Source organism: Corylus avellana, chromosome 4 (genome assembly GCF_965113065.1).
Source record: "Corylus avellana chromosome 4, dhCorAvel1.hap1.2, whole genome shotgun sequence".
NCBI classification, from domain to species: Eukaryota; Viridiplantae; Streptophyta; class Magnoliopsida; order Fagales; family Betulaceae; genus Corylus; species Corylus avellana.
In genome coordinates, this window is record NC_142493.1 from 12,392,611 (window position 1) to 12,415,990 (window position 23,380).

The 23,380-nt window shown below is 38.2% G+C and overlaps 1 protein-coding gene across 1 annotated transcript in view; it reads right to left on the reverse strand.

Moving 5' to 3' along the window:
• Nucleotides 1–13,837: 13,837 nt before the first annotated feature.
• Nucleotides 13,838–23,380, reverse strand: part of PAA1 (P-type ATP-ase 1) — a 65,234-nt gene continuing 55,691 nt past the window's right edge. The window contains exons 14-17 of the mRNA XM_059592436.2: nt 22,826–23,066; nt 16,108–16,311; nt 15,412–15,492; nt 13,838–14,647 (exon numbers count right to left, since the gene is read on the reverse strand). Of these exons, the coding sequence (XP_059448419.2) occupies nt 14,384–14,647; nt 15,412–15,492; nt 16,108–16,311; nt 22,826–23,066 (790 nt within the window). The 3' untranslated portion in view covers nt 13,838–14,383. The remainder of the gene's footprint in view (nt 14,648–15,411; nt 15,493–16,107; nt 16,312–22,825; nt 23,067–23,380) is intronic.

Sequence of the window (23,380 nt, forward strand, 5' to 3'; positions counted from 1 at the left end):
CTTTGCCCTTCTGATTATTTCGTGTAGAAGTAATATTTGGAAGAAGATTCAGCAAGTCTTTTTCTTTTTCATTTTCAGATAATTCTTTGGTGCTCTGGAAGTTCTTGAAATAGAGTATGCTACACAAAGCTTAATTAATCTAACCCTTCTTAGAATTTGGCTTGCTCAATTTACGCAGAGCAAAGATGCCATTTAGATTATTGACTGATTTTTGGTTTTCTTTGAAAAATGCTTTGCCAAAATTAAGCTTGTGGTTGCACATAACTCGGTTACAGAAGACAATTTGTTCTGTCAATTGGTAAATATACACCATTGCCAAGCTCTCCTGATAATTTTGCTATTGGGTATATTGTGCATCATTCAGAAGTTCACCTTATTTAAAGGGGAATAGCATTCTTTCTATTTCATTTGAAATGGATAATATTCATTTAATGTAAAATGATGAGTAATATTGTAAATTTTATCCTTCAACTTTAATATTAATACAATATTACCTCTCATTTTACATTGAATGAGATCTTATTCCATCGAAAGATGCTTCTATCAAAAAGATAGCTCTGGAGCATTTTTCAGCTTGGAAGGCCAAGTCTCAACCAGTTAAAGAGAAATGGTCTCCTCCTCCTGCTGGATCTTTCAAAATTAATTTTGATACAGCCATCAGGGATAGCTTTTCAGCCCAATCTGCTATGTGCCAAGACTCCAATGGGTGCATCATCAAGGCTGCCTCTCAAATTAACCCTCCATGTGATCCAAACTATGGAGAGGCTCTTGCAGCATGCCTTGCTTCAACTTTAGCATCCACTTTACAGCTTCAGCATTTCATTTTTGAAGGGGACTCCCTTGTGGTAATCTTTGCTCCTCAATACCCCGGCATTGTTCAAGATTGGAAGATTGCAAATGTCATTGCTGATTCCATCTCTCTCATCCCATCCTCCTGCACTTGGGAGGCTCAAAAAATACACAGAAGTGCAAACTTCTCCGCTCAGCATGTAGCATATTGGGCCGCAGCTAGAGCTCATTCTGGCTGCATTCCCACCTACTTTCCTCCCCCTTCTTCCCTCCTAATATGTAGTGGCAAAGATCCACCTCCCCTTTAATTTATGTTTTCTGTTTTCTTTCTTGCTGTTGTTTGTTGGTTTCTCTGGTTTCTAATGAAAGTTTGAGTCTCATCAATTTTCATAACTTGATTTCATGATTTGAACACGACCAATATAGCAACACCAAAAAAAAAAAAAAAAAAAATCAATTGATTTCATAAAATTGTGAGCATGTTTTACAAGGCTTGCAAATCTAATTTGAAAGAATAAGATGTGACATTCTTCTTGGTAGCCGATTTCATGAAATGAAGTCTTTTTCCACATTTTTACATGAGCATGTGATATCTTGTAATGCCTTGATCCCATAATGGGTACATAAATGACGTAGCAAAAGTGATAGACGTGAAAGAGAAACTGTGTTCTCAATACGCAAAATCAACACACACGTTAATAGAGAAAATTGATAATATTATTGATGAAAATAACTCTGATTATTGTCAGCATGCACGGGGTGAGGCCTCTTGCCAAAACAGCCACGGAGAAGTTTCTTCTGGTATTTTCAAAGGGGATAAACATTTTTATAGGCACTCAAGATTTTGTTATAGGATCACAAAGCTGTAGGAAAGAAGGGAAGGAATGTTAGGAAATTAATCCTATTTTCCAAGACCAGTGAAATGTGAAAAATAAGAAGAATGCGGAATAACAAAGATTAAGCAATCAATACATGACACCAAGATTTAAGTGGTTCGGCTTAACAAGCCTACATGCACTAGCGGAGATGACCTGGAGAAAATTCACTATCAAAAGATAGAGTACAAAAAATAGTGAGGAGAAAATCACTCAGATCCCATAGCCCCAATACATCAAAATCTCACTATCACATAAGAGAGATTATTCCCAAAAGAAATCCAAACGCAAAGTGGACTAAAAGCTTCTCCAAGTCCATCTCAAACTCCAACATCTAGGAGGCCTTGGAGAAAGAGTCGGTGAAACAATACTCCTATTACAAATCCAACTAGAAGAAGCCACTGCACGAGCCCACTAGGCAAATAAATGGGTTCATGTTACCCTCAACAATCTTCACCTTGACTTGAATCCCATCAAGTCTACCAAAACGAATCTCCTTTGGATGTCTTCGCCATAGCCCCTAAGGGCAATCACACTCCACAAGTGTCACTCAAGTTCAAGCGCCTCTAGAACTTGAGTATAGGACTTGATTTAGACATAACACCATGTCTCCCTATCAATCCTGTCGACCATACAAGTTTCTCTGATGACTTTTTCTTTCTATAGACCCATCTGCACCCTTTAGCCTTCTTTCTCTTAGATAATTCTATCGATTCTCAAGCTTTACCTCTCCATAGTGACTCCACCTCTTTTGTGCCACTGAAGCCCCTTCCGCCATCTTTAGGTTGAACAATTTCTTCAGCAGGTGCACCTTGTTGTTAGCCGACGGTTTTTCATACATACTTGATAAAGCTACCATTAGACCTATTGTGGTCTTCTCCTTTACAACGTTGTGTGCAACTGATTTTGACAATGATAATTGTTGTGAGTTTTAATTGCACTCGAAAGTGCATGAGTCGTTTGCAATATAACTTTTGCAAGTGCAAGGTCGAATCCACAGGGAATTATAACTTGAAAACAAATTTCTATCTAAATTAATTAAACTTTAACCCAGTTCCAAAAAGTGTGTGATTTTTCTTGCAAAAATATAAACTAAATGAAATTGACTTTAATTAAATGACAAAAAAATACTAAGGTTTCAAAATTCACTCTCACCAAATTAAAGCAACACACTCTCATGTTTTGTTCATACATCCCAAGAACTATAAAAACCTATGCATGTTCTATTTTTTTTATAAAAATATCCTATCGAAACATTCGACCAATCCATCCATTATACAAAGCACAACAAATACTCAACTTAAACCAAATCATCCAATGTATCTGTTTAATTTACGAATCACAATGGATATCCAATTTAAATTGAATGATTCGATGTATCTGTTGGATGAAACACACCGAATATCCAATGTTTGCACAAGTAATAATCAAACAATCAATTAAAAGAATTTAATTCAATAATTGAATTGAAATAGAACAACTACTAAATTAAACAACGGAATTGTACGAACATTACATGAAAATGTGAAAACTAATCAATGGTGAGGCTTCATCTTCAACCTTAGTTGAAGGTCTTAGCCTCTCATGACTACAAAAAAAGGAAAAAAAAAAAAAAAGAAAAAAAAAAGAAAAAAGTCTAATTGAATTCATTGAAATTGATAAACTTACAAAGGGAATTGTATTCAAAGCTACAAAATGCCAAAAATGCGAAGAAAAACACTGAACAGCGCCCCCTTGGAACGTTTCCCTAGAAAATTATGCTATTTATAACCCTAAATTAGGGTTTTCAGGCTACTGGAAATAGCATCTGATGTGTCCGTCCGGACAGGGACTATTTTTTTGGTGCTTCACCGGGGTGCACTCGAGCGGCACGTATATGCGCTCGAGTGCAGGTCCGTCCAGACAGGCCTTGCTTTCTTGGTGGCTTTCTCCCCAAAAACTAGTATTTCTCACATTAAATCCACGCATTACCCATAGCAACCTTCAAAACCCCAAAAACACAGAACTAACACAAAACATCAGATTATAATATGGCTAAAGGATTAAGAAATGTAAATTAAGGGGCCAAAATATGCAGTATTTGGCACTCATCAAACACTCTAAAACCTACATTTTACTAGTCCCTTAGCAAAACAAAACGAAAAACAAAATGAAAGCTTGAAACATAAGTCCCCTATCGTGGGAGAGACGATTGCATTTACATGCAACAAGCCTTTTAAACCCCTTAGCATCCCTAGTGGACGAGTGAAGTCTCGTAAGGGTTTAACATCAATGATACCTATAAACATTTTTCAGCACTATGTTATTGACAAGAATCCACACAAAAAAAATGGTTCTTACTGATGGGCATGCTTAACAAGATAAACACCACAATCACATCATTAGGACATCCAAAATCAATTCACTCATAAGTGGGCATTTGAAACAACATATGTTCCATTAAATGCAAAGTGAGATTAACATACAATCATGAGGCTTCAATTTCCTCAAAGTTTGTATACCTCAAAATTCATAGGAATTCCTATCAGATGAAGACAACCAACGCTTAAGTCAAAATATGAACTTTATTTTATTTTATTTATTTATTTTTTTGTGTAGGCTGTGCAATGCTCAGCTCCCTTAAGCTTTCTAATTGACCTATGTAACGAGTGTTGGGCCAATGATTCCTAAACTAGATGGTTTTAGGGCACTAGATATAAAACATCCCTAAGGACTTAATGACTTAAGTCAAAAAGGCTACGAAGCCAAACCAGCCATACAATCAACCACACTGAATTTCAGACCTATTTACGTGAACACTCAATGCTTAATGAGGCAAGAGGCTTGGTTACTCAGTGAAAAACTCAAAATGATTTTTTTATTTATTTTCAAGCCAAGGTTATGTCATCAACAAGTTATCCAACAAATCTCAAGCTACACATGATTTAGTTCAAATTTCATACCTCACAGATTCTATGCTAATGTGCTGTTCAAAACAAGTGAAGTCTCTCTAAGCCAAAAATGAGTCCTAATGACATAGGGTGTTCAAAATGCTAAACAAACCAATGAAATGCAAACCATAGTTACAGTGTAACTCATGCTTAATCAACAACATAACGCAATTTTTTTTTACGCAAACAACAACAAATAAAAAGAAATGGATAGTTATGTCTTTCCCAACCCCAAACTTAAATGACATATTGTCCCTAATGTGGCCAGAAATACAATACTGAATGGGACGAACACTTCAGGCATAACATTGGAGAACATCCCCCAATCTTGAATGTAAGACACTTGTCCTGAAAAACACAACAAAAGAACAAGAAAAACAAACAAGATCGAATGACAAAAAAAAAAATACAAAGAACGAGGGTTGCCTCCCACAAGCACTAAGTTTACAGTCTTCAGCCAGACTCTCCACAGCAAATGACGATCACTCTGGATAACTAGGATCCTCCAACAATGTTGTCTCAATCTCTAGACTCTTCAATCCCAAGAATGGTTTCAGCCGCTGTCCATTTTGCTTGAAGGTGCTGCCATTATTTGGATCCTCAATCTCAATGGCCCCATGAGTAGAAACTGACCGAATAATGAATTGGCCTGTCCATCGAGATTTTAGCTTGCTTGGGAAAAGATGCAGGTGTGAATTGTAAAGAACCTTCTGACCAGGTTCAAAGGATCGTCTCAAGATGTTTTGGTCATGGGCCTTCTTCATTTGTGCCTTATACAACATTGCACAATCATACACATCATTTTGTAGCTCCTTTAATTCATTGAGTTGGAGCTTCCTTTGCGAGTTAGCCTTGGTGAGATTGAAATTTAACTACTTGATGACCCAGTATGCTCGATGTTCCAACTCCACCGGAAGGTGACATGCTTTGTCGTACACAAGACGATAGGGAGACATGCCAATCAGAGTCTTGAATGCTATTCGGTATGCCCACAGTGCATCGTTCAATCATAGAGACCAATCTTTTCTTGTAGGATTCACAGTCTTCTACAAAACATGTTTGATCTCTCAATTTGAAATTTAAACTTGGTCACTCGTCTGTGGGTGATATAGGGTAGCAACCTTATGGGTTATGAAATATTTCTTCATCAACTACTCAAAAACCATGTTGCAAAAATGCTTGCCTCTGTCACTTATGATAGCTCGAGGAGTACCAAAACGAGCAAAGACATCTTTCAAGAACTGGATCACGACTCAGTGGTCTTCGGTTCTACATGCAACGGCCTCCACCCATTTGGACATATAGTCCATAGCAACAAGAATGTAGAGGTGTGTAATGCCCCAAAAATTAATTAACTGGTGATTAATTCCATGGTTTGTCTCCCAGCCTTATTCCACTCTGAACAAGACTCAGAGACCTTTACTCCTTGAAAACAGAGGATACTAAACAGTGAAAACATCCAAATTCTATAAACATTAAGGGAAAACTTCAGAAAGCCCCCCTGAACTTCCAGCCGCTTGTCAAAACAGCTGGAAGTTCAGGGGGACTTTATGAAGTTTTTCCAAACATTAATCATTACAACTAGAGCATCTACCAAGGAACATCAAAGTAGCTGAAATCATATTATACACATCATCATTACAAGGAATCTATGCTATACCTTAATATGCAAGCATACATTAAAGTTCTTAGGTCAACGCATAACTCAAAAGTACTAGTTACCATGAGTACCCACCTAAGCTTGCAATAAGTCCTCAAGCATCTACCGGGTCGAATCGTCCACAAAACCGGATGCTTCACGATATCGATCTTTTACTAAACTATCTATAACAGCATAGCTATACATATGGAGAAAAAAAAGAGAAATAATACATGGGTAAGTTCGACGACTTAGTGAGTATAAATGCACATGATATACCCGTCATTCAATAGTGAACTTAGTTGTTTATAAAGGACATGCAACATTATGAGATGACAGTTTATCATAAATGTGATATAGATATAATACATGCTTCTAGTCATGAGTAACAGTAATAGTTCAACTGTATGATCTACCAGAGATATTACACCTTCTCAGCAGGGTTGGCGCTATCCCGAGAGACTTGTAATACAACACCGGTGCCACGGATATTGTACGCTATAGTACATAACATTAGTGGGACGACTGAGTCCGACCTTGGGTGGTCCACACCACTAATGATGTTCGTCCTATAGTGAGCATTCATTAGGGAATGGCTGTGCCTTGGTCACAAAACCACACACGCACATTTGACCATAAAGTTAACTTGTATAGTAAGCCCATGGCCGTTATCCAGCACGTACCGGTATACCATGTCATATGATGTAATTAATCTTATCAGTCTTTTACATGCATAGTTTTACAAGCCTTATTGTTATCTTATTAATCAACACACATTTTCACAAAAGAGAGTCACAGTAGTTCCAAAATCTATTTCATGAAAGTTGCAAGATATGAATGTTTGATATATATAAAGTAGACATGCACTGTGAGAAAAGTAACAAGCACCCATGTGAGTTTGTACTAACCTAGGTTGTAAGGTTCTTTCGTAAAATTCCCTTGAGGCTCCATAACCTCAAATACTGAGAAAAAACTTATTATTAGTTCTAAATCCAACTAAAACGAACTTGAAACCTAAAAACAGAGGTTATTGGATGACTGGCCAAAATGGCGTTCCCTAGAACACCTTTGACCGTACGTCCAGGCTCGTGGCCATACGTTCGCCCAGAAGGCTTGTACGTCCGGTCTCGTGGCCGTACGTCTGCCCAAAAGGTTCAAGTAGAGCCTCATTTGGTTCAACCGTCTTCCTATCCTCCCAATATGGTTCTAAAGCTACCAAAAGGATTCTTAGGACCTCATATCTCAAAACAACACCTCCATGCAAAAGGAAATATGCCGAACAAGAATTAAACGCTAGGCTATGCTTAAACCAAGATTAAGGGTAACAACGTCACTAGAAGCTACCAACTAAGCTAACTATGAAAAGCATAATGCCTATGGAACAAACTAAGCGTAGAAGATTACCTCCTCGAAGCCAAAACCTCCAAGAATCACCTCTCCTTCTCTAAGGACTCACAAAACTCACAAGAACATACTCACAAGAGGATTTTCACAAAGCTTGGGGCGTAACTGGGTGTGTGAAACGTTGAGGGTAGGGGGTATTTATAGTAGAGGGTGCTACCAAGTTCTCTGAAAAGTAGCGGACGTCTGGGTACTATTGAGGCGTATGTCCGGTACTATTTACACAGCGGTCCGAAGGCTGTATCGTACGTCCAGGTATTATGGGGTATTCCAAAAGTAGCATACGTTCATGTTGTCCCAAGCGTATGTCCGTGTACTATTTGCAGAGTACGGCATACTATTGTTAGCGTACGTACGGTGGTCCCCATGCATACGTTTGCACCAAAAACAGAAGCATACGTCCGGCAGCCCTAGCGTACATCCTGTTCGAAAGTCCAAATCCCAAAATACGCCTTTAGCGGTTCTTAGTGACCCAAAACCCAAATTAACCCTCTAACTAAGCTATTTAAGCTTAGTTAATTATTTGGGTCACTACATTCTCCCCTCCTTATAAAAATTTCCTCCTCGAAATTTCGTAGCCCCAAAATACATGAAGAAATAGTAACATCACCTTAACATTCGTAGTCATATAAGGTTCATGCTCAGCCTCATCTTTGGAAAAATCTTATCCCATTTGTTCTTCTATCACTAAGCTCCTTTGTCCAATATAAAGTGATCCACGTCAGCATCCTCACAAGTTGTACCAAATCCCTTTGTAAGTCACCAAGGGTGTCGTAGTCAATGTTACCCACACTATATCAACCATCATCAAACTTGACGACCCCTAAATTCACCAAAACAATAGTAGCTCCACATGGAGTCAAGCCTATGGGTATTTTTCACATGATGCCATACTTCCTAGCCGAAAGCAAACTTATCTTAATCAACTACTCTTATACAATCCAAATGTAACGGTTACCCATAATCGTAACGGATAGGCATACAGTCCAAAAGAAATTAACCATACGAATAAAATCATTGAACCTCAATGTAAAGACATGAAAGACATTGTACCAGTCCTCATCAATCTCGACACCCAAGTCAATTAACTCACAAAATGAGTAGTTCCACATACAGTCCGAATCGGTAGGTATCTATGCCTTAACCTTATAGAGGAAAACAAACTCTTTCTTACTCGGCTATCCCTTTAACCATAACAGGAATAGGTATAATGTCCAAGTATAATCTTGAGAAATCCAGAAAGAGTCATACATAATCAAACAAATGCAGATAACGGTTCTGCATGTCCTATAGTCCTACTCCACTTCTCACCATGATTATGCCACATACCTTAATGATAGGAATTGTCTTGGTGCGTAGCACTTGCTTCTTCTGATCTATGATCTTCACCGGCTCCTCGTTGTACGTCAATCCTTCTTGGATCTTCAAAGGTTCGTACTCCACCACTAAGTATAGATTAGCGATGTACTTCCTTAATACTGAGGCATGAAAAACATCATGTGTTCCCAGCAAGTCTGGGGATAAGGCAAACCTGTATGCCAATCTCCTCTTCCTTCTCAAATCGCATCATTCCCCTCATCAATGATATCTTAAGGAACACATGATCTCCTACTTCAAATTTCGAAGGTCGTCTCCGATTATCGGTGTTGCTCTTTTGCCGACTCTAGGATGAACTCATCCTTTGTCTAATCATAAGCACTTTGTCACGAGTATCTTTCAAGCCCCAACATCTGCCTCTTTCAGACGTTCTCCCCGTACAAGGGCGACTAACACTTGCGTCCATAAAGTGCCCCGTAAGGCAACATTCCAACAGTCGCATGTACCGAACTTGATCAAAGGTAGGTACTAACTCTAACTACCTCTAAACTCCAACATGCAAGCCCCTGACATGTCGTCTAGGATTTGGTTAGTCCGCTCCGACTGACCATCCGTCTGTGGGTGGAAATCAGTACTAAACTCCAATTTTGTTCTCTTCTAATCCTTGTACATCTTGGTACTTTCGGGATGTACAATATGCAGAGAATGATGAGCCTTCAAGATCTCCTTACTTAGCCCTTTGTCTTCCGACACACACTTATTGGAAATGGGTGAGCAACCCATCATCCTTAAGGCAAAACCCTTATGCCTTAGCAACTGCTTGATCTTTGTGCACTCAGGGTTCTCCAACTGAGTGGCCTTAATTCTAGCAAGCAATTCCAATTCAACCACCAAGTTAGACAAGCGTGGAGGCAGACCCTCATCTACCACTTCTACTCCCATCCTAGCGAATTCCATAACCAACTAGGGTTGGGAAATTCCAAGAATGGCAAGCTTTACCATCGCCTTTCCTACTCAATGCGTCAGCTACTACATTAGCCTTGCCAGGATGATCTTGCGATCATAATCCTTAAATTAGCTATAACCACCTCCTTTGTCTCAACACACAACTGCACCCGAGAACTCCTTAGTCCATTCAGGTACAGAAAGATCCTCAGAATCTCTTAGCTTATACGCAACCCAAAATTAGGTAATCCATGCGTACAAGATCCGAAGGTACAAGATTCACCAGTTGGCCTTTACCAAAGTCCAAGTTCAAAAATATCAAGCCTTAACATCCTGATAATGGGCAATTAACAAAATCATGAATCTTATCATCAACACATCAGACATAGTCTAACAAGCATCACGCATTAATAAAACTCTTAGTCAATGTTACACATTTAGGTCCAAAACTCCAAATCAAGTGCAAGTACAAAATAAAATTCAACTGGTTGATGCCTAAGTATACATTCAGCAACCCAGTCCCCAACTCCAAAACAAAGCAAACCCGCATGCCTTAAACAATTCTAGTGGTTACGCTTATCTCTTGTCCTGCCATCATTTCCTTCCAAGTAAACCAATACCATTCCTTTTGACCTGGTTGCAGTTTCGAATGAAGTGTCCCACCTTGCAACATCGGTACCACAAATTCTTCCTTGATTTGCCTTTCCCAAAATGCAGCTTGGCACACCTATGGCACCAACGACTCTGTTTCTTGTTGAACCGCGACTCTTGGGGTGTCCTCATCCTTAAACCCACGAGTACTCTCGATAGAATTCTTCCTTGAATCGGGTCCACGTTTTAGCATCCTCGCTTCCTAATTCCATCACTACTGAGTTCCTCTTAGCGTACCATCATAGCCTTGCTTCTCCAAAGAACTTGTAGGCTACGTACTTCACTTTTTGCTCCTCAGTGCAATCCATAACTCGTATCAATTCTTCCAAGTTCGTAAGCCAATCACTCGCTTCCCCAGAGTTCAGATTCCCCTTAAACATCAGGAAATGATGCTCATAAAACTCCTTGAAAGAGCAACCCTTGCTTCCACTTGGAGTCCCTTCTCCTGGTACGTTGACCAAAGCCTCCACCAGAAGACTTGCCACCGTTTCCAATGCTTGGGTGGAGTCCAGAACATTCCTCGTCTTCTCATTAGGTTGGGATGACCTCTTACCATTGTTGGTCCCAATGTCATCGTACCGTGGCATCTCTGCAGTCACAAGGATCATTAGCCCCTACTTCAAAGTGCTACGTTAAGCCTCGCTTAAGACGTCAAACCTAGTCGCAAACCTATCCTTACGAAGGGCCTAAACCACTACAACCGTATCCAAAGACCTAATGTAGATCTAAGCTTAAGACCTTAAGTAACTATCGTAGTGTAGATCATTCCTAATCCCCAAAGTTGCATCATTAAAGTGGTCCTAGTCCTACCTTCAATACCATATTGAATTACTAAAACCCTCAAGTCCAACATCCTTAAGATCATCAAGATTCAAAACTCTATATCCCTTGTATACATCTAATCCATCCTATGCTCTAGTAGATCATTTCCTACAGTCCACAGAGCCAAAAACTCTAATAAATCTAGACTTAATATTTAACAGATCAATTCTTATGGCGCGAAGAGCAACTGCTCTGATACTAACTGTAACGCCTCGAAAATTAATTAACTGATAATTAATTCCACGGTTTGTCTCCCAGCCTTATTCCCCTCCGAATAAGACTTAGGGACCTCTACACCTCGAAAACAGAGGATACTAAACATTGGAAACATCAAGATTCTTTAAACATTAATTATTACAGCCAGAGCATCTACTAAGGAACATCAAAGTAGCTGAAATCATACTATACACATCATCATTACAAGGGATCTATGTTATACCTTAATATGCAACCTTACATCAAAGCTCTTAGGTCAACAACATAACTCAATAGTACTAGTTACCATGAGTACTCGCCTAAGCTTGCAATAAGTCTTCAAGCATCTACTGGGTCGAATCCTCCACAAAACCGGATGCTTCGCGGTATCGATCTTCTGCTAAATTATCTATAACAGCATAATTGTATATATGGAGAAAAAAAGGGAAATAATACAAGGGTAACTCCGATGACTTAGTGAGTATAAATGCACATGACGTACCCATCATTAAATGGTGAGCTCGGTTGTTTATAAAGCACATGCTACATTACGAGATGACAGTTTATCATGGATGTGATATAGATATAAGATTTGTTTATAATTATGAGTAATAGTAATAGTTCAACCGTATTGTCTACCTGAGATATTACCCATTTATAGTAGGGTTGACACTATCTCGAGGGACCTGTAATACAACACCGGTGCCCTGGATATTGTACACTACCGTATATAACATTAGTGGGACGACCGAGTCCGATCTCTGGTATCCCACACCGCTAATGATGTCTGTCCTATAGTGACCATCCATCCAATAGGGAATGGCTACGTCATGGTCACGAAACCATTGGATCCAAAGCCCCGCCCACACACATTTGACCATAAAAGTTAACCTGTATAGTAAGCCCAAGGCTGTTATCCCGCATGTACCGGTGTACCATGTCATACTATGCAATTAATCTTATTAATCTTTTACATGCATAGTTGTATAAGCATCATTGTTATTTTATTAATGAACACATATTTTTACAAAAAAGAGTTCACAGTAGTTCCAAAATGTATTTCAAGAGAGTTGTAAAATATGCATGTTTGATATATATAAAATAAACGTGCAATGCGGAAAAAGTAACAATAAGCATCCATGTGAGTTTGTGTACTCACCTAGGTCGTAAGGTTTTTCCGTAAAATTTCTTTGATGCTTCATAACCTTGAATACTGAGAAAAGACCTATCACTAATTTTAGGGAAAATTACAGTTTACCCTTTCAAAGTTGACATCGTTTTTCAATTTGAACACTAAAGTTTCATTTTTTGGAATTCACCCCCCCAAAGTTCCAAATTTTTACAATTTGACCAATTGTATCCAAAACTTTCCATATTGCCTCTAATTTTTATTTTTTATAAAAAAATTAAAAAAATATACAGCCACTCCTTTGGCCATCTGGCCATTTTTACAGCCTCAAATTTATGTATTTTTCATAAAAAATAAAAATAAAAAAATAAAAATCAGGGGCAATATGGAAATTTTGGGATAATATTGGTTGAATTGAAAAAAAATTGAAACTTTGTGGGGGTAGATTGCAAAAATTTGAAACTTTGGTGTTCGAATTGAAAAACGCTGTCAACTTTAAGGGGGTAAACTGCAATTTTTCCTTAGTTTTAAATCAAACTAAAACGATCTTTGAACATAAAAATAGAGGTTATTGGACAACTTGCCAAAGTGACGTTTCCTGGAACACCTCTGGCCGTACATCCAGGCTCGTGGCCGTACATTTGCCCAGGAAGCTTGTACGTCCGGTCCCGTGGCCGTACGTCCGCCAAAAAGATTCAGGTAGAACCTCATTTGGTTCAACCGTCCTCCTATCCAATGATTTAGGCGTCGGTCAAGATTAAACGAAATTTTCGAAAAAAAAAAAAAATAATAATAATAAAACAATAATAATAAAATAAAATATTATATTTTCTTTTAAAAATAACAAGGGTATTTTAGATTTGTTAGACAACATTTAATAAAAAATCCTAATAGATAGATAAAATTGAAAAATGATTTCACTAATTGAGAGTTTTTAAAATTTAGGAAATAACTACAAATGTAACGAAAAAGTTCGAGTTGCTTAAGTGAAGTTCTCACTGATTTTAGATTTTATTTTATCTTTTTGCCTGTCTCAATAATCAATGTGATATGAGACAAAAGACTGATTCTCTACTCGTTGGTGATTACTAAGGGAAGAGGAATGGATTTTATACACTAAATAATCAGCTGTTGCATGGGAAAATAACAGAAAAATAACTTGATTCTCAAAGAAAAAAAAGGAATGGAAAAGTTACCCCATTATGCCAAGCAGATAAATTGGAAACACTCTAAAGTTGTCCTTTTTGTTATCTACTGTTGGCTACAATGCTTTTTAAGTTGCATACAGCCGGATAGTCACAGGTCAACAATTTCAATAATAACATAACTAATTTTTTTTTTTTTTTTTTTCAATAATCACCGTTAGAGGACCATGTATATATGAAAACCCTCGATAGCATCGAAAGCACATTATTAGGCATCAATCAGCCAGGGTAATTGAGTTGGGTCAAAAGTCAAAAAGCAACAAGCCCTTATTACTTCTAACTCAATATCATCATCTATCAAACAATTTCAATGCTCTTGGACATTGAAATTTGTATTGAAAGAAGCAATGAGGTTACCCCTTTCATTCTTCCACAATGGGATCTCTTGCAAATGCTCATTTCTTCCATCTTAACCTTTCCTATGCAAATGCTCATTTCAAAGAATCTCTCTCTCTCTCCCTTGCTATGCCGCAACATTCTTCTGTTTATCGTCTCTCTCCCCCAGAATCAGAATCATTCTGCTCCATTTTCTCTTTCTGGCCCCCAAGAAGATCAGACTCCGAATGAATCTTGGCATTTGCATATGAACCATACACCTGTTTTTGTTTTGAGGAAAATTTGTATCTCAAAAGCAATGAATTGGTCATCACCCCAATAGAACTCAAGCCCATGAGGGCTCCAGCAATTGATGGAGTCAACATGGTCCCAGTTAATGGCAGCAACATCCCGGCAGCAATTGGAATTCCAACCTGTACAAAAGTACTAATGGCATCAGACCCATTTTTCATCGAAAATTTAGGCAAAAGCTGCATAAGATGACACCACGAAAATCTTATATTCAGTTATATACAAGCCTATAGCGACCTTACAATCTAGCCATTGACTACATATATCTCTTTTAGTTTAAACCCTTAAGGCAAATCAAAGCCACATGCTTGTAACAAGACATTTATAAACTGAAAACATGACTACAATTTATAGAATAACAGTAATTTAGACACAGTAGACGCATAAACACAAAATAAAGACTTCACTCATCTAGGTAGTGGGTTGATCCACGTGGACTGGTGGGTCTATTGGTGGTGTTACTAGGCTTATTGGATGCTACTGGATCAAATTTGCCTTATTAGGAAATAAACTTCAAATACGTTCAAGAAGTTGAAAGCAGTATTACCAACTTGAAGTTGGGAAACTAGACCCTTTTAGGCATAAAATATCTGAGGGCTGAAACCCAATATTAGTCTCAGAATCTTCTTTTCAATCATATGGGAAATAAAGTTTCACACCCAACTCCATTATCATCCCATACCATCAAGAGGAAGAAACTGATATTTGCCTTAAATTTCCTTTTAAACGGGCAAAAACCTCCAAACAAAGGCATATGACCTTCTCTTCCTAGGTGCTTATTTCATATGCAGTTTCACTACTGAAACTAATTAGAAGAGAAAACAAATCAAACAAACAAAAAAAAAAAAAAATGAGAAAGCTATGTTTATATGATGCATAAACTTACAATATTGTAGGCAAAAGCCCACCAGAGATTTTGCTTGACGGTCTTCATGGTTAGCCTGCTGAGCTCCAAAGCATCGAGCAACTGCATGTAGGTGATCTAGGTCAACCAACCAATATAATACGAGATCTCAAATCAACATAGAGGATTGCTCATAAGATGAAATCAGATAAAACTAGTTGACATTAGATGGTTAAAGAACTAGATACATAAACCTAATTGAAGTAAAACAGATGGGAAGGAAAAAAGGCATTACTAGTTGACCATGTTAAGAAAAATTAATGAAGGCATGCTTCCTGAGAGACATGTGCCTTAAGGAAAAGGCATACCAACTCTCAGCCCATCGAATAAAAGGAGACATTTTTTTCATGGGAAGGCACTTTGTTTTGCCTTGGGCCTTTGCGCATTTTGTGCGTAGGTGCACCTTCAGTAATATTGGTTATACATCTTCAATTTCTTACTTGTTGCACAGAGAAACAAAGTGATACATTACTGTCGAAGAAAAAAAAAACTTAAATTTCAATAATTGAAAATGGCAGTTCTATTTAATGCTGCAAAGAGGACAGATGTCTGAGACCAAAAAAAAAAAAAAAAAAAAAAGCACAGAAATTGGATTCCTGGCTAATTAGAGAAACTAAATAAGTATCTCCAAATGGAGGGAGTTACGAAGTTAAAAAGAACATGTTGCTTCAAAGATACCTGCGAGAGCCTATTGCCCATCAGCACAATAGAAGACACCTCGCTAGCAGCTCCGACACCCCCACCCATGGCAATTCCAATATCTGATGAAGCCAAGGCAGCAGCATCATTAATTCCATCACCAACCATGGCTACAATGTTCTGACCCTTCTGAAGTTCGGTTATGAACTTCTTCTTTTCATCTGGTTTAACTCCAGATACTACCTGCAGTTGCAACATGTTTATGACATTTTACTACATAAAATCTTTTCTTAATAATATCCATTGTTGAATGATTTTGGATATTCTACAAGTTAATCACTTTGCGACAATCAAGCCTCACTACAATGGCAGTTCCAGAAAGAAAAAGAGGAAAAAAGATAAAGAAGCATTAACAAAAAGAAAACCTACACTTACAATACTAAAAGCAAATTGCAAACCAACTGGTTCACTTGTTATAAACCTAATGCAAATGCCCATCTATCTCAAAAATCAGCAATCATGATAATGATAAGAATTGTAACATATTGTTAAAGAATCCAACCCAAGAGCTTAAGCTATAAAGTGACGAGAGCCAACTAATGCGGTTCCTTAACACCCCCTCTCATCCAGGACTAATGACCCAACCTTATCTGAAACAAAAACAAGTGGCCTGACAACTCAACCAAATCCAAAACAAAGACAAATGAGTCTTTCACACGCAGTCCAAAACAATCATACCAGCCTCTGGTACTGTGTTAAAGTATCCAACTCCAAGGCTTGACCTATTAAGTAGAGAGGCACAACAAACATGTAAACCCATACCAAGTCCCAAAGACAACCATTGTGGGATTCTCTAACCAAAAATACAGGATATATATATATATATATATATATATATATATATATATATATATAAATCCAATCTAAAAAAGAAGCACAAAGGGGTGCAACCCCAGTACATGGGAAACACTCAATTAAAAAGTACACATATCAAGAAATTCTAAGAAATTAGAGAAACAAAATAATTATAAGCATCCATCCAATCCTAAAGAGGATTGAACATAAAGACTCTTCGAAGTTCCGAGCATAGCGTTCTCTCTAAATGCACCACATTAAGCACATTGGAATCATCTTCCAAACTTCTATATTGCAATGTCTTTCAAATTGTCCTCTCCAACAAGCCAACAGCTCCACCACCCATTGAGGAATGACCTCTCTATCCCGAATAGACAGAAGATTGATTGCCACAAGTCTTTGGCTAATTGAATCCACCTCCCAGTCATGCACTGTTATGATAGAAGTGATGTTCCACTATAAAGTGCCATTAGAAAACTGGAAGTGATCTGTCACTAAAGTGTCCTTGAAGCGAGTTATACTGTCAAGGAAAGCTGCCTTCAAAATCTATCCCCACACCACACATGATGCATCCGATCTTAGAAATATCACCTACCTGAAATCTAATAAATTTAGAGAATTCATCCCACACCCATGAACACCACACTCCCCACATGTTGTCATATTAATTTCCACAATCATTCTTCACAGAACCTCTCTTCGTGGCATAAAGCAATAACCCCTTCCCCAAAAGAGCTCAGTTAAAAAGAAGCAAGTTTTTAATGCCCAAAGCACCTACGGAAATCAGATTGCAAATCTTTGACAAACTTACTAGATGGAATTTGAAATCACAACGAAATCTGCCCCACAAAAAATCCCGCTGTAGTTTCTCCACAAGATTAGCAAGACCAATAGGGAGGGAGAAGAGGAACAAAAAATAAATTGGAAAATTAGATAAATTGCTTTTAGTCAAAGTAATTCTTTTTTTTTTTTTATAAGTAATAATGCATTAAAAGAGCGCAGAGGGGCGCAAGTAGGGGAGAAAGAAGAAGAGAACATAAATAGAAAATTAGGAAAGTTGATTACTAAAGGAGCAAGCCAGCCTGTAGTCCATGTGAATAAAGTGTACAAAAAAAAGTGAATAAGGTCCTCAAGATTCCTCGACACATTCTCGAAGCATCTTGCATTCCTTTCCATCCAGAGACACCAAAGAAGACAAAGGGGAGCCATCTTCCATACCACAGCACTACTCGTTCTCCCGCCCGCCCACCAACTAGCAAACATCTCCTTTACGCTTCTAGGCATAACCCAACACATGTTAAAGCGAGAGACGATAACATCCCACAACTTGCGTGCGACTCCACAATGAAGATAGAGATGATCCACGGACTCCCCATCCGCCTCACACATACAACATCAATTAATCACAACGATACCTCTCTTCCGAACGTTATCCAACGTGAGAGGTTTCCCAAGGGCAGCCGCCCATGCGAAAAACACCACTCTCAAAGGGGCCTTGGTGCGCCAAATGCTTTTCCACGGAAAGTGGTTAGGTACCTTAAAGGCAAGCATTCTATAGAAAGAGCGTACCTCAAACTTCCCCTTTCTTGAAGGAATCCACCACATCCGGTCCTCCCCTTCCCCCCAAATCGAAGACGAGTACAAGAGCGAGAAGAAAGAGGCTAAGGCCATCTCCTCCCAATCATGAATACTACGGGTGAAAGTAACATTCCAGTGAACCATCCCATTTACACACTCCCGAATATCCGCAATGAAAGCATCGTTATTGCAAGCAATATTAAAAAGACCCGGGAAGGCATTTAGTCAAAGTAATTCTACTACCCTTAGACAAATAAAGTCAGTTTCCTTCCTACTCAATAATACCATCCCAAATTGATTTTTCCATCAAAGAAGCCCCCAACAGAAGACCTAGGTACTTCATAGGCGAAGAAGAAATCCTACAATCAAGGATACAAGCCAGGCCTTCAACATCTTCCACAACGCCAACAAGGACTAACTCTGATTTAGCCAAATTAATTTTCAAACTTGACACAACTTCAAAGTATAAGAAAAGACAACACAAATTACAAAGGTGATCTGGGTTAGCCTCATAGAAGATGAAGGCGTCATCCACAAATAGGAGATGAGACAAAATAAGCTCTCAGGATGTAAACATCCTAGAAGACATCACTCAAGTACCTAATATATTATTTTTGATAGGTAATCCAATCTCATTAAGAAGCACAGGCACACCCCTTGTACACGAAAAAAATACAAGAGAAACACCCAATCAAAAAGAAAAAAAAACCCCAAATCCAGAAATTTTAAGAAATTAGAGAAACGAGAACAGTAGGCAACCATGCAAACATAAAGAGATTTGAGCATAATGGCTTTCAATTCTGTCACCGTCTTCTCACAATCTTAGAAGTTTCAAGCATTCTATTCAAATACCTAATATATTATTCATGGCTTTAACAATGTATTCAGAGACTCTAGTACTAACAATCTTAGTGAAAGCACTTATCAAAAAAAAAAAACAATCTTAGTGAAAGCTAACACAACAAAGAAGCCAATTTACTAGGCTTTTCCAAAGATATTAAAGAAGGGGATAATTTAGGTATTTCCTCTCTAATGACTAATATTGCAAACTAGTAGGCTACTCTTGAATGTGTCAAATCAATATGGCTCTCAAACCCGAGGTCCTGCCATAAGAATAGTTGGATTCTTCCACCTACCTTGGCAATGGCATGGGCATCTCCTACATTACTCTTAAACAAAAACCCCCTTTAGAGTCCCCTAGTTCTTTGTTTTTGTTTTTTTCTTTTTATACAAGTAATTGACATTGTTATAGGATTTAGCGTTTGCATGAAAAGAGAATAGAAGAAAAGGCTCAATATTCACGTAGCATATATATATATATATATATATATATATATATAGTAACTTTGAATACAAAGGCCAAAATACCCATATAACATATTAACCCTAATATTCTCCTCTAACACTCCCCCTCAAGCTGGAGCATATATATTATATAAGCCCAGCTTGGAACAAATAAACTCTAACTTCTTTCTACACAAGGATTTTGTAAACATATTAGCTACCCGATCTCTAGACTTCACGAATGGTGTAAAGATATCTATGTTGAGTATCTTATCTAACAAAGTGACAATCAACCTAATATGCTTGGTTCTTTCAAGAAAGACATAGTTAGATGCAATATGTATAGCAACTTGATTATCACAAAATAACGGGATAGGAGTAGGAGCGGCGAATCCAATCTCCTGGAGAAAATGTTGTAACCATGTCAATTCACTAGCAGTATTAGACATTGCCTTGTATTTTGCCTCAGCATTCGATCGTGCCACCACTGTCTGTTTCTTAAATTTCCAAGTCACCAGATTACCACCCAAGAATGCACACTATCCTGTAGTAGATTGCCTATATGAGGGAGAACCTGCCCAATCTACATCAGTAAACCCTTCTACCCGGAGGTGTCCATTCAGTCTATACAATATCCCAAGGCCAAAAGCTCTTTTCATATATCGAATAATACGAGTAATAGCTTCCCAATGTGAAACCCTAAGAGCCTCCAAGAACTGACGAACAACACTAACTGCACATGAGATGTCTGGCCTAGTAATAGTAAGATAATTCAACTTTCCAACCAAAGGACAATACCTACTAAGGTCTTCAAATAATTCTCCTTCATCCTTTACTAATTTCTGGCTATGATCCATTGGAATGTCAACAGGACGAGCACCTAGGAGACCTGTCTCTTCTAACAAATCAAGTACATATTTTCTTTGAGATAAATTGATACCTGTTTGGGATCCAGCAACTTCAATCCCCAAGAAATATCTTGGTTTTCCCAAATCTTTTTGTATGAAACTTTTGCTGTAAAAACAGTTTCAATCGAGCAATGCCTCTTGAATCATCACCTGTAATCACAATGTTATCTACATATACCACAAGAAGAATGTAGCTTGCACTTGTATGCAAGTGAAATACTGAATGATCTGTCTGACAACGCTGAAGACCAAACTCCATAACTGCCTCAGAGAACTTCCCAAACCATGCCTGTGGAGATTGCTTGAGGCCATACAAAGCCTTTTTTAACTTAACAACTCTGATACTCCCCCTTAGCAACAAACCCAGGTGGTTGCTCCATATAAACTTCCTCATGTAAATCCCCATGTAAAAAGGCATTTTTTGACATCCAACTGAAATAAGGGCCAATTAAGATTAGTAGCCAAAGAATAAGAATATAGATAGAAGAGATTTTGGCAACTGGAGAAAATGTCTCATCATAATCAATAACATATGTCTGGGTATAACCCTTAGCAACCAAACGAGCTTTCAACCATTCAACTGAACCATCAGGATTAAACTTAATCGTGTATACCCATTTGCAACCAACAGTCTTCTTAGCAAGCGGTACTGGAACAAGTTCCCACGTACCATTTTGATACAAGACCTTCATTTCCAATTCCATAGCTTGCCTCCAGCCAGAGTTAGATAAGGCATCTTGCACTGTCTTTAGGGTGGAAATAGTAGAAAGATGGGAAATAAAGCAAGAATGAGAAGGGGATAAAGAACTAGTGGTTACAAGCTGACTAATAGGATGCTTAGTAGTGCAAGACCGTGTACCTTTCCGTAGGGCAATGGGCAAGGAATCAGATCCAGGTGATAGCGGATCCGAAGACGGGACGGATGATGGTGGGAGTGCAGGAGCTGATGGGCGTTGCTGACGTGTATAAACTTGGAGAGGAGCAGAAGAGCGTGGAGGGAACACGACAGACTCAAAGAGATGGAACAGGCAGCGGAACAGACGTGACATTAGGCTCAAGGGTAGACGCTTCGAAAGACGAATCAACATGAAAGTAGGAAAGAGACTCAACAAATGTGACATCGGTGCTAGTTAAGTAGCGGCGAAGAACATGATTATAATAACGATATCCCTTTTGAGTTGTGGAATAACCAAGGAAGACACATTTAGTAGAGCGAGGATCAAGTTTATCAAAGCCAGGACCCAAGTTATGAACATAGCAAACACACCCAAAAACCTTTAGTGTAAGGCAAACGGGGGTGAAGAAGAATATAAGAGCGAATGTGGAGAAGCACCATCTAAGACCGAGGAGGGCATCCGATTAATGAGATAACAAGCAGTGAGAACAGCATCACTCCAAAAATGTTTGGGGACATACATATGAAATAAGAGACAGCGTGCAACATCCAATAAATGACGATTCTTGCGTTCAGCCACACCATTTTGTTGTGGAGTGTGAGCACACGATGTTTGATGGATAGTGCATTTATCAAACAAATAAGAGGCAAAAAAACTAGATGTGTATTCTTTGGCACAACATTATATCTAACATGACAAATGATCAAGCTGGAAGGTTTTCCGGCTCATCTAACATTAATAGTCATATGGGACAACATTACCTCTAACATGAAAATGATCCAGCAGGAACGTTTTCTGGCTCATCTAACAGTTAATAGTGATCAGATTGATTATTCCAGCTAGGGAGCTGTTTTCCTTAATGACTAAGCAATTTTGTGGCCTTTCTTTACTTTTTTTCCTTTCTTTTTATTTGTAGGCACATAAAACTCATGCATATGGGATTGAACCCCAGACCTTTTTGTGGCTAGATAGCATAAAATTCCAACCTTCGCCTTAATATGATGCAATCTCATTATATTTCCTTAATTATTGCTCCCATGTGTCATTTATCGCTTTGAGTGATGTCTTCTCATAATAAGGTATCTTCTCATAATAAGGCTCACCAATCCGCCTCCATCTAGACAATGAAACCAACATTCATCCTAACAGGTAGAAGTTAGTGCTAGAATCTCAACCTCTACACTGTGTTACTCAGTCGTGGAATGTTGTTAAGAAGGAAAACTGAATAATTCTTACCTTTTCTTTTGGAATACCAATAACAGATGCAACATATTCGGCAGTACTTCTCTTGTCCCCAGACAGCATGTATGTGTTAATTCCCTGCCTCGACAAAGATTCAACCACGAATCCAGCATCTTCCCTGATTTGATCCTCAAAATAAATAAGACCAACCAGAGAGTTATCTACTCCAACAAATACGTAGGACTGATTCTTAGGCTCCTCCACTTCTTGAAATGGATTCTCATTAGCTCCTTGCCTGCAGAAGACAAAATATTACATGTGATTCAAACTAAAAAAAAAAAAAAACATAAACAAAAGAAGAATGTCTAAGACCCATGATTACAAATCATTACTAGTTTCCTTAAAGTATTCTAATCATTAACCATGCTGCTTTGGGTGTGAGTCTGTTTCTCTCTTTACATATACACATAAGATACCAAGGATGACAAAGTTAAGTTGATTCCATATCTCATATCATGTTCTTGTGGCAACATGTAGATCATGATCATCGCTAATAGCATCTTCATTGTAATTATCATCTTCTAGAGTTTGGGCACACATTTCTTTTAT